This window comes from Rhamphochromis longiceps, linkage group LG11, assembly GCF_057381845.1.
Source record: "Rhamphochromis longiceps isolate RC_006_pf linkage group LG11, R_longiceps_female_GT1.1, whole genome shotgun sequence".
Lineage (NCBI taxonomy): Eukaryota > Metazoa > Chordata > Actinopteri > Cichliformes > Cichlidae > Rhamphochromis > Rhamphochromis longiceps.
Window position 1 is genome coordinate 34,248,727 of NC_140567.1, and position 12,300 is coordinate 34,261,026.

General features: G+C 39.1%; 1 protein-coding gene across 1 annotated transcript in view; it reads left to right on the top strand.

Moving 5' to 3' along the window:
• Positions 1-12,300, top strand: part of thsd7ab (thrombospondin, type I, domain containing 7Ab) — a 209,440-nt gene that overhangs the window by 120,778 nt on the left and 76,362 nt on the right. The window contains exons 10-11 of the mRNA XM_085423772.1: positions 9,310-9,425; positions 11,312-11,447. Coding sequence (XP_085279898.1) covers positions 9,310-9,425; positions 11,312-11,447 — 252 coding nt within the window. The remainder of the gene's footprint in view (positions 1-9,309; positions 9,426-11,311; positions 11,448-12,300) is intronic.

Below are 12,300 nucleotides of genomic sequence, written 5' to 3' on the forward strand. Positions count from 1 at the left end.
ATAACTTAATTGATCTTTTATAATGGTTCCACACTTTATGTAATATTTACCACCCTGAGATAACAACAGGAAAAGACTAAAGTGAGACAGCTTGTTACTAGAGTTGAGAAAGTTAGATTCATTCATTAGTGTGTGGACTGAAAATCGAGCAGTTGCTGTTCTGTTAGTTGGACAATCCTTTAATCCATTACTGTGGGGGGGGGGGGGGTGCAGAAAATAAGCCTAGTGTCAGTTCAGACAGGCCAAAAAGTCAAGCGCAGCTACAATCCTGGCTAAAGTACTTTAGTGCATCCGAATATCAAATGCTGATATACTGCTGGATGCATTATTTAAGCTGCTTTAGCCTGCTCACAGCTACTTTGCTTCTGCCACTTGGCAACCCGCAACCCACCTCAGTTCTTTATTCTATCAGTATAGTATCTATTGTCACGAGTTCCTTCTTTCTTGTTCCCAGTTGTTTCAAATTATGGTTTTCTAATATGCTGATTCTTTCTTGGACTTGTACAAGCACCTTACAGCCTCCCATTCACTGCTTAAAGAATTCTGACCTTTTTGTTCTATAAATCAAGCGATTAGTTCAGCGAGAGAAGATTCATCAGGTCTACTTTTAGTAAAACACATATTAGTAGCAGTGTGTGATTTACCCACCACATGGACTGAGAAAAAGCTTCAGTGACGCTTGTTATAGATTCTACAACTCAAAATAACGGCAATACCAGAGCCGTACTTACAAATTTAAGTAACTGCAGGTGGAAATAACAATCTTCTTTTGACTTTGAAAATAATTAATTTATCTGATTTAATCCCCTCTGATAGGGAGGTGACACCATTTTCTCTCCCATATAATCATAGATACAAACCAAGCCACAACTCTATTTCCCTTCACATATAAGTGATAGTGTGTCCTGCAATAACTGATGAATCATGAGACGCGCAATAGCAGTGTGTACAGTGGGAATTTACTCACTACAAGGCCTAAAAGGTGACCCTTTATAGAGCCTACACGCCAGTCAAACAGTTGGAGAGAATGCCTGATTTACAATGGTGGAAATTCTGTTTAATAATTAAAAATAATTGCTCCATCATTTTCCCTTATATGTTCATTTATGTTGTGATTAGGGATGGGTATCGTTTAGGTTTTATCCAATGCCAGTACCAAACCGGTACTTTTGAAACGGTGCCGGTGCATAAACGGTGCTCGAACCGGTGCTTAAAGAATGGAGAACACAAAATTGGTCCAAAAACCTCTCATGTTCAGCTGTTTTTTTGTGAAAAGATAACAATGTTAGCCTTTTCTGCAGCTATAGGGGATTTATGGTATCACTCTTGGCTGGAAGCAGTGCTTAATCAATGGAAAAAACACAAACTTTATCCAAAAACCTCTCATGTTTAACTGTTTTCCACTTTTTCTTTGGTCATTTTAACCTTTTTGGCCAGGGTGAAGGGAGTATCTGCCATCAAACAAGAAGAAAGCCGCATGTAACTACTACGGTGTTTGCTAGTTCACCTTACATGCAATAATGTCATAACGTGGTTAGCCTACTCAACGTAAATTACACACGAACAACATTAAGCTACTCACGCAGAGAAGAACGGCTGCTGCTGCCATCATCATCCGTCATCATTTCTGCTACACTGGCAGGGCTAGGGGCCAGGACTCTACTCTTCGGGTTTTTGGGGGGATGTTGCTAACTCCGGGTCCGATAACAGGCACCACACCCGCAGTAGATGTGCTCGGTGTGAGGTCTCACAGCAAGCTATCAAATACGGCGCATTTCTCGGCTTTTAACAAAATGCTATACGTCGCCAGGTGTTTCATCAGATTCGAGGTGTTACCTCCTTTGCACAGTATCACAGTATCACCTTAAAGCACTTGTTGCAGGCTGCTGAGTTTGCATCTTTTGCTGTGAAGTACAGCCAGAATTTGACCGCTTCACCTTGGGCATTTTTAATCAGTAGCTCTGCTCTAAAGGAACGTACGTACCTGGGCCCGCCTACTATCCTCGGAAAGGTAAAATGATTGGCTAGAATCCAAAGTGTATGACATCTCAGGAAAAAAACGCACCGAAATAAAGCACCGAAAGGTGCGCTGCTTTTCGGTCTGGTTACTACAGTTTATGTCAGAACGATACCGGTACCCATCCCTAGTTGTGATGTGATGAAATTTCAAAGATCATAAGATTTTTTTTATCCCTCATGCCTTTAGCCATTTGCATTCCTTTTTTTTCCAATTATTTATCCAATTTTTCCCTTAACTTGTCACGTGGTTGTAGTCTGCCCTTGTTATTGTATAATAACCCCTCGAGATTAAATTTACTGTTTTATAAAAGCACGTTATTTTACACCACTTTTTCCTTGTCCAGAATGTTGTGACGGCTCTGGTTTCCAGGCCTTGTTTTCATCACTGGCATTTTTTCCTAGGAGTGAGTAGACACAGATGTTTGTTTGTTTTTTTTGTTGTTGTTTGTGTTTTTTCCTGCTCTACATGTCTTCATCTGGCACAATCTAACTGGCAGGTACTCTTGATCAGTGCACCCGTGGGATCCCAGCAAAACAAACAAACATGGCCGCCCGAACCCTCCATATGCAGATGTGCCCCGTCTCATTCACAGATAGATCTGTGCTGTCTTCCTCCCACAGTCTCAGGCAGTGAACCTCACAGAGTGCATGTCACCCTCGTACACACAGTCGCACATGCGCAAGCAACCCATACACAAACACTGACTGTCAAAGCCCAAAGACACAACAGAGACAAATATGTCAGTGTCTCGGGCTTGGGCTGCGATCATCCCTATTGAGAAAGCTGTTGTGGTGTGAGGGGGAAAAAAACAATAACATCTGCTTATTGATTCTGACAGTGTGTGCTGACACACACCGACTGTGCGTTTGTATAATCACATTGATGCTGTGGAATTTGTGAAAATGAATGATTCATGATTATGATGTTGGACAGTAGCTGTATTAAGCCCAGTCAATCATCTTCCTGCCATGTTTTCTAACGGAGGTTGTGTTTACTCTGGTTTTGACTATGATAGATAGCTAAAAGCCCTTGAGACGGAGGGCCATAAGATGCTAGTGAAAGGGTCCTTGAAGAACTGCAATACTTTTATGCTAAATTAAACTAATGATGTTCTTGTTTTGTTGTCCATCGTTTTGATAATGAAATTAATTAGGCCTTATCTTTTCCCACCAGACCATGTTTTTGTGTGCGTACACTTAAAACTACTGACATTTCTTTGCTTCGAATCTTCATCCTGTTCAACCATCTGCTCGTTTTTTGAAAACAGCCTCTCGCTGAACAGATTACTCATCGCGTTAATAGCAGCAAGCAAAACATGAGCATTAGCCTGGCTGCTCATCTTGATGTCGTGCTTTGGGACAAGCTCCCAGTGCCATGTCTTCGGCTCACTACAAATCATTACGTTTAAACATCATAATGAGTTTGTGACACTGACTGGAACCAGCAAGTCAGTTTAAACCAGATGCTATTATTGGATTCATTTCAGTGAAGAGCATTTCCCCAGTGATATACGCAAGTGAAGACACAGAAAAAGGAAAGACTAGAATAGGAAATTGTGCGGCTGGGATATTATACCCCAAGCACCTAGTAAATAAGAATTTTATTCCTCGAACAAACAATAAAATCAACGTGACAAGCAAGGATAAATAAATTGAATATTAAAGACAACAATGACACCAGGAGAAAAAAGAAAGAAAACACACTGGAATGATAAAATGTATACATGATAGAAAAATGCATAAATAACAATATTATAGCTTGATTTCACACCCACACAGAGTGAATCTCCCAGACAGGCATAGTGCTGTAAGTATTCTGGCTGGTGTTGCGCTTTGCCAACAAACATTGCCCGTTCTTTCTTTCTGGAAACTGGATTTTAATTGAATTTTAATTGTCTAAATTTGGATAATATCCGCCATTAGCGAGGCTACAATATAATTAGACATAAGTGAGGGGATTGGGAGTGGGTGGCACACAGGTTTGTTTTCTCTGCAGACAGAGACATGCTATGAGTCCACTCATTGCCCTATATGTAGAGCAAATGTTACTGTGTTCTCCCAGTCATTCTAAATTCACAAATTGAAATCTCAAACATGGAGGCTATCAGAAGTGACCTTTCACTGACATTTGTTTCCACCTATTCTTATTAAGATTCTCCAAACACCTAAACACAGTCCCACTTTTATACCAGTCTAGGAGTTCACGTTGCATCACAGTGAGGCCACTTGTGATTACTACATTGATAAACTGAATTGAAAAATAATAGAGCTCAACATTTTATTCACAGATGGAAAGCAAACCAGTTCTGTTTGCTGACAAGAGCTCACAAAAATGCATGTAATGTAAACTAGAGAGTCAAGGAATCTACAATATTAGAGAGAAAACCACAACAATCACACAATCCACTAGGAGCAAGCGTTAGGTGAAAAAACTTGCTTTCAATAGAAGGAAACATCTGGCAGAACCAGATGAACCAAATTCAAACTTAAATCCCATTCCCTGAATTCATTTATATACACATCCTCTCTCTATCTTAAGGATGAATCCTTATTTATGCAAATGCAATGCCGAGTGGACCTACCTTACCTTAAGATTAAGACTTAAGAAGACAAGATTGTGTAATACCTTGTAAGTAACTACAGTTAGAGCCTAAATCTCCTGAACTAACTTCAACCTGGAGTTGGGTACTATTGTAAAGGTTAAGTGTAACTGCAGGATAAAAGTCCGTCCTATATGTTCCAATGTGCCTTTTGTAGCCACCTAATGGTCTAAAAATGTGTCCCACAATATTCATATATACGCCTTTACACGATTAAAGTAACATTTACTGATTTGTCCTATAAATTGAGCTGGTACTCTATGCGAGTGTTGTATTTGCAGTGCTGTCCAAGTTTTGACAAGAAGCAGTGATTGCTTGTTTAGGTTTTGTTTGCTGGGGGAAGCAGAGCATCTTTGTTATAGTTTAGAAAAGATCATAGTTTTGGTTGGAAAAAGCCTTCAGTGTTGACTCAAAATGTGATGTGAACGCACGTTTTTTTAATCACAGACTCCACCTGCTTCTGAGAAACAACAGCCATAGTTCATTCTTACAGGAAAATGTAAACACGAGTTGTTTGAGGCATTTGAAACACCAATCAAGAAGGCCGCCTTCACCAGAACATACGCTCGCTTGTTTGTGTGTTCAGACCCAAAGGGAACACTGAAAAGGTGAAATCGAAAAGGCAAGCAGTCTGCAATTCAGAAAGGAGTTGTTTCGTCCTCTAAGGTCTCTCTTAGTATTCACAGTGTGTTTCTCCTCGATCGAAGGCAAAACTGAAGTTGTATTTAAGTTGTAGTATTTAACCTAAACAGAACTATCATGGCTTTTTCAGATTTCACAATCCCAAAAGGGTTAAACTATAATTCATGCTCTGACTTTTACCATTTTTGAGTATGAGAAGAATTTAACAAGGTCAGAGGTTTAATCTCGTCTGTTTAAGACTCGTTTGTGTCACAGTATTAAAGAAATCCCAAATGAGAAAGAGAAAGGGTTGTCTTTGACACATATTCAAGGAATCAATAAGTAAACAGAAGAAGTCCAATGATTCATGCATACTGTTGAGCTGCATACACACTGGAAGTGGTACACTCATCATCCATTGCTTAGAAAAAGACGGGTGGTTGCTTGCAAACATCCCTGGCCCCAGTTGCCTAGGTGACCCTGTAATGTAGTTACTCCCAGGTCACATATCAATCAACAGTATTCTTCTCTCTAATTGGTAATCACTTTAGCCACTCGCCTGGAAATTGAGAAAAATATTTTCTTGCTCCCCCCGCCCCCTTCCCATTGCCAGTGGTTATTTTTCCCATAGTCGCTTGAACTCATAAAATATCATTGCTGTTCTATGGTCTCTATGTTTCTGCAAATTGCGTCTAGTTTGAACATAGCTTGAATTCAGGAAGGCCACAAAAGTCAAGCTAACCAATAGCTGATCAACTGATCAGTTCCATAACCTTTCTATTGGCAAATTTCATAATGAGGATTGCTACTTAAGACTGCAGTCACACAAGCCCAAATAACGACCCTCTACCTCTGGTAAGGAATAATGTTTCCCTAGCAGTTAGTTGGGAAATGGTTGCAGGAAGTTTTTGGGCTACCTCCTTGAAATTGCTTTGGTAATTAGCAAAAACTTGCCACAGCTTCTCACACTTTGAATGGAAGACATCCACTTATCTGTCTGTACTCACCATGCAGTACAGAAACTGTAAAAAGTACAACACAAACCAGAAATGGGGACTGTTTCTAGAGTAATTCTAGAGTAAAAGTTGCACCTTTTGAACAGTGTTTGCAGACAAGTCAGCATCTTTCATGCAAACTATGACCATCCACAACAAAGTGCTAGCTGCCAAATCAACTGCAAGGAGGATGTTGGTGCAACTTCCATAGCACCTCTTTGCAGCCCTCTTCCTTCCCAGCTCCTCATCCTGTTTCTTTTTGAGAAATGTTTCCACACCTTCACATTAAGTACTTGTTTAATGGTGTCATAATCAGCACTTTATTTTGGTGAGTTCCTCCTAACCAAATAAGAAGTACTTATTTTATTGATTAATTTGGGTTGGTACATGTTTGAGATCTAGTACTTGGTTATTAAGCTGGTGTTGGTTTCTATATACACTTTGATTTTATTTAGATCTTGAAGATATCTTTATGCTGTCTGTCTTCTCTGTGCCAGGTCTCCCTTGATGGAGAACGTGTTGATCCCTACAGGCTCTTGAGAAAATGATAAAAACCCTTTTTCATGCTGGGGTCGAGTGTGGAGATTGTTTTGCGGTAGCAGGTTCACTAGTTCTTAACAGCTTCCCATCGTGTTGAAGTGTTCTCAAGAGAGACACCTGTTTATTCCCTTCTTTATGGACCCAGCCATCAGTTAAAAGCAGAAGACATAAATGTATCCTCCCCACAGCTGTTTTTTTCCTGGGGACCATTCACTTTTATGAAGACAACCGAGGATTTGTTCCGCTCAAGAGGGATTTAGCTCTGTCTATTGGTATTAAAAATAAATCTCTCCTTGTGTTGCTGTTGCAATATTACATTTTGCCAGGGAGGCTCCCTATCATTTCTCTGATAACACCATGCTAACGAGTATGAAACACCCAGTGGAGAACACTAATTCAAAAGAGCGTTAAACCTGACCCAGATGATCAGAAGTCAGCAGTGGGATGAGGAAACATAGTCGTAACGTCCAACTGCAAGAGCAGCGAGGGATCAGATAAGATGTCTTCCAGCAGGTTTGTCGTGACCTATTTATCTTTGTCTCGTTTATGCACAGGGGACCTGAAGATTAAACATAACCTCTGTTTTGAAAAACCTCGGCTTGACCACGAGGATTATTACTCACTGATAGCTGAATCCATTTAAACTGGAAATTTTATCCTCAGGCCTGTTGGCTGACTTTAGCTCAGTGAGTTAAAGTTTCCTCACAGAGATATATTACTGTAAAACAAACACAGTGCTTTTAGACATTTCCTGTGATGCTAACAATGCTCTGGTGGGTTACACAACCATCCCTTTCCTATGTGTCATCCAGATGGCATACATCAGTCATAAAGTGAAAGTAATTACAGAGGTTTTTATTGCCCTAGATTGAGGCGAGAATAATTACATTGTGTATTCAAGCACTACCCAGATGGTTGCTGCATCAAGCCTCTCAGTTGATATTTATTAAAGCGTGAGTGCATGGTTTATATTTTTAACTGTCATGGTTAAGTGTCAGCTTGGTCTTTTTAGGTACAAATGCCAAAATCTATAGGGGGTGGGTTTAAGTTGGGGGGGAAAATACAGCTAAATCTACACACTATATTTTTTTGGTTATAGGGCTGCAAATATGTTAAATTCAATTCCAGAAATCACAAAAACACATGTTTGGCAACTCCTTTGATATCTGTAAAATGCTTCGCCAAAAGATTAAAAGAGCCATGAAGATCTAAATGTTACTCAGTTCAATTTTTCCCTCATTACAAGTTCTGATATCTTAAATAAACCATCATGTTTTGCAGCAGTGATCACGCACGCAGTCAATAAAAATATATTTTAAAGATCTTTTATTTTGAAAATAAACCTTATTAGAAAGCGAAATGAAACACTGGACAAAAGTATGATGTTTATATCAGTGCTAATGAAATATTCTTTTTTTTATTTTTATGGGACCATCGTGTGATGACTTCATCAACATTCGTATATTGTTTTATCTTCATCCTGCGGTTCTCTTTATGTCTACAGTAGGCATACTCAATTATCTGTAGCCAATGACTTTTTGCAGGGGATCCAATTTTCCAGAGATCTCTCAAAATTATAAATATTATTTCTGATACAATTTTTAATGCAAGATACCACAGAAACTATTGATATTCTGAAGTTTTTCATTCTAAATACAATGAGACACATTAATGTGATTTGTGTAAGCAGAGTTTCTGTTGGCTCAAAGATAACGTGGGTGGGAGTAAAGGACACAGTATGCTTGTTTTGGTATAAATTGCTCCCATCTGTAGATTTGCACCTGTCATCTGTCTTGTGTTTTTTGAGCAAACTAAAAATACAATTCCACTTGAAGACAGAGTGCCTTAGTTGTTTGTCTTGGGTTATGCTGACACTTGAGACATTTAGCAATATTTCCTGGATTTAGCTTTTTGAACACTAAAATTTGCCTCACTGAAGAGTGCTTCCTTTATTCTTTGTGACCCTTTTTAAATAATAGAGTACAATTTTATAATTTATAGCTAAATGATTTTTATGGACCTTGTGGCTGTTGTCTCCCAGAAGCTTCCAGACCCTTCTTTGAGAACCACTGCTCTGCTATGCTTACTGCAAATGAATTCTTTTCTTTTATTCACGGGGATTCACATTAAGTGAATTTAAAGGATTCCTCTGCTATAAAATGTTGTGATTTTTGATAATAATGAAAAACAATGGTTTAAAATGATAAAAAAAATTCTGCCCTTGATTATACTCTTTGTGTCTGTGAGTGTGCTTAGGTTTGAGTGATATAAATTTCATTGAATGGTGAGCGTGAGGGTCCACATGGACATCTGCTTCTCTGCCCGTTTGGTACAGAGCTGTGGCAACGTAACACAACCAGTGCAGAGAAAGAGCCCATAAGAAGTGTTCTTGCTCAGCACCCACAGATTAAAGATTTAGTCAGATACATTGGCTTTATCAAAATTACTATTTTCTTAGGAGTAAATCTTTTTAGGTTTAGACTTCATGCTCTTGTGTTTTGATGAATGTATAAAGAGATTTTGTTTTTGCTTAGGTGTCCAGACGGTCCTCGCCCAAGCACAATGAGACCATGCCAGCTGCCCTGCAAGAAGGACTGTATCATGACCCCATTCAGTGACTGGGCAACGTGTCCAATTACATGTGATGCAGGTATGAAGGAAAAAACAACGATTCATGCTCATAGATAACTGTTGTTGCTGCTGTTAAAAAATTCAAGAGTATTGAAGAAACAAAGTTTCCAGCACAACTTCCCCTGCTTCTTTGCACACACAGAAGAACATAAAGTCTAAATAAGTAAAGTCCTCTCCGACAACTTTCCCATTAAACCAGCTTATTTATGGTATTGTATTTTCATCATGCATCTTTAATTTCATTCTCATGTTTTTATCTCTTATTTTTTATTTTCTTAGCTTGTACTTTTAAATAATAAGCATCTACATACATGTTACTTTTCTTCATTCTATTTTTTGTTTTTGTGTCACTTGTACTGGTTGTATATGACATTGATGGGGAAAACTTAAAACACTGCCCTTCATTTAGATTTGTCCTGTTTAAATGCTAAACAGGGTGTGTACCAGGTTTTATTTTTTATAGTGGACACTCTCCAAGACTGGCTTTATACCACATGACCACATGGCCTAGCCTCCTTGCTGGTGTCTGGTTGGTGGATGAGCACATTGAACATATGTGATTGGTTGTTTAATTTTTTTGCTTTTTAAAATGTGGCCTGTAACATGTTTTGCCCTGATAAAGGCTGCAAGCCGAAATAAACTGGTCAAATCATTAAATTGTTCTTTATACTGAAAATGTTGCTGGGCCTCTTTAGACTTTCTTGGAATTGGGTGAAGTTGTGCCAAACTCCTCTATGTTGTAAAAAGTACTTTATTCAGTCAGTCAGGCCTTGGTGGTTTCAGGATAGTCACAATATTTCCAATCATAGTTGACAGAGGTGACAATAATATGCTGGTAATAACATAATAATAAAAGATAACAAAATGGAAAACACAGAAGCTAATTTTAATTGACTAAGTGCAACAACTCTAGAGTTGGGTTGGCCTACACCAGTGGTTCTTAACCTTGTTGGAGGTACCGAACCCCACCAGCTTCATATGCGCATTCACTGAACCCCTCTTTAGTGAAAAATAAAATGTGATTTTTTTACTGGTGCACAAAATGAGCCATGCATGTCATGGCGAAGGCTCTGCCGAACCCCTGAGACCGACTCACCGAACCCCTAGGGTTCGATCGAACCCAGGTTAAGAACCACTGGCCTACACTGAGCTGAAGACAATGACTGTCACATAAACACATGCTCTCATGCCTCGTTACAGATCATTAATTTGATAGACTGGCATGTAGGACAACATTTGGGCTGACCTCCGTTAGTGGGCCTGGCAAGTCTGCTTGCTCCGGCCAGCAAGTGGTCGGTGTTGTTGTTTTCAAGCGGTGAAAGGAAGACGTTTTCAGATGAGGTCACCTTCGTCAGGCGGCCATTGCCCAAGCTGTTGAGTGGTGGCAAAAACATTAAGTTGATTTACGAGTGAAAATCATTATCATCCGTATTTTGATGACCTCCTCCTGTGACACGGTGGCATAAATCTCTTCGGTCTAAGCATGCTTTACTGGTGGTAGTGCATTTTAATTTGATGCTGTTGATATCTTAACCTTGTGCAGAGAATTACACACCACCCACGTAGAAAGGTTTGAAGCAGAGTATAGGGCTATCCAGAGGCTTGTTTCAACTTAATGAACTACTCGAGGGCATCGCCACACATGTAAATACCATAAATTTAATCTGAGTCAGTTCCAAGGTCTAATGGGATTTTTCCGCATCATCGTTGTTGGCTTGATATCCCCAGTAATCACAAGTGTGCGCTTTTGACGCTGGCTGTCCAATTAGAATTGGCAGTTGCAGTCTCCAAGTCCATTCTTCAAGGATTATTAACAGACTAGTCAGCTTATCATTTTGACATTTTTCTCATCACTTTTCCATCATATTTCTTAATTTAATTCATTAATTGTCTGCGTCCCTTCAGCTGGTATTGCTGTGAAGAAAAAGCAATCAAGGAAACGTCTTATCATCCAGATGCCATCCAACGGAGGGCAGGAATGTCCAGAGGTGCTCGAAGAAGAGAGGGACTGTGAGGTCCCCAAAATCTGTCCCGGTTTCAGGTAAGCGCACGACAGCCACCTTCAGGTGTCGACAAACACTGTTGTTGCTGTTTGAATGTTTTGTCACATGGACAATGTACCCGTGGGTTTTAAAATGTTTAAACCTTGAGGCTCATTGCACAGATTTTTGTTGTTGTTGTTTTTTGTTCTATGCTCTACTTTTGTGTTTAAATGGTTTTCACTTGCAGCCCTAAAAAGCCAAAATACAAACCAACAGCATATCCCAAACAGCCAAGTTTTAATTTAATAATTTATTAGAATATTTAACAAACATCAAAAGATTCAACTATGATATAAAGATACAGATTTTCTCTACACCTGCAAACTCTGTCAGTCTGACTTTCTGTTCCCACCTCTCAAAATACCAGCTGCATGTGTTTATTTATAGGTGCACACTTTCTTGTTAACTCCTTGTTTGCCACCATGAGAGACAAAATAGATGTAAGTTATGGACTAACTAATGAGATAAAGTAAAAATAATGTCAGCGTTTTGTCTTATTGGATATCTATGCCAGTCTCATCAGTCTCTTTGGCTTTAATTTGTGTTCAAATCAAAGCCTTTGGTCAGAAATGAATAGTTTAGTGATGAAAACTGGAAACGAGGTTGTTTTATCAGGAAAAATTACGGGGGGAAATCCAATAATCCAGTTTATTAATTTCAGACTGTGACATTTCCGTGGTGTCGAGAGTTTATCTTAGAATATAAATTAAAATCTTTTTTCCACCGCAATTTAACTTTTTTCCTTTACTTTTTTCTAATAAATGTTATTCAAAAAAGTGTGAAAATAAAGGTGAAAGTCTACACAGTTTGATTAAATATGACAAAAAAGCAATAAGTGGTAGCGGGGTTTTA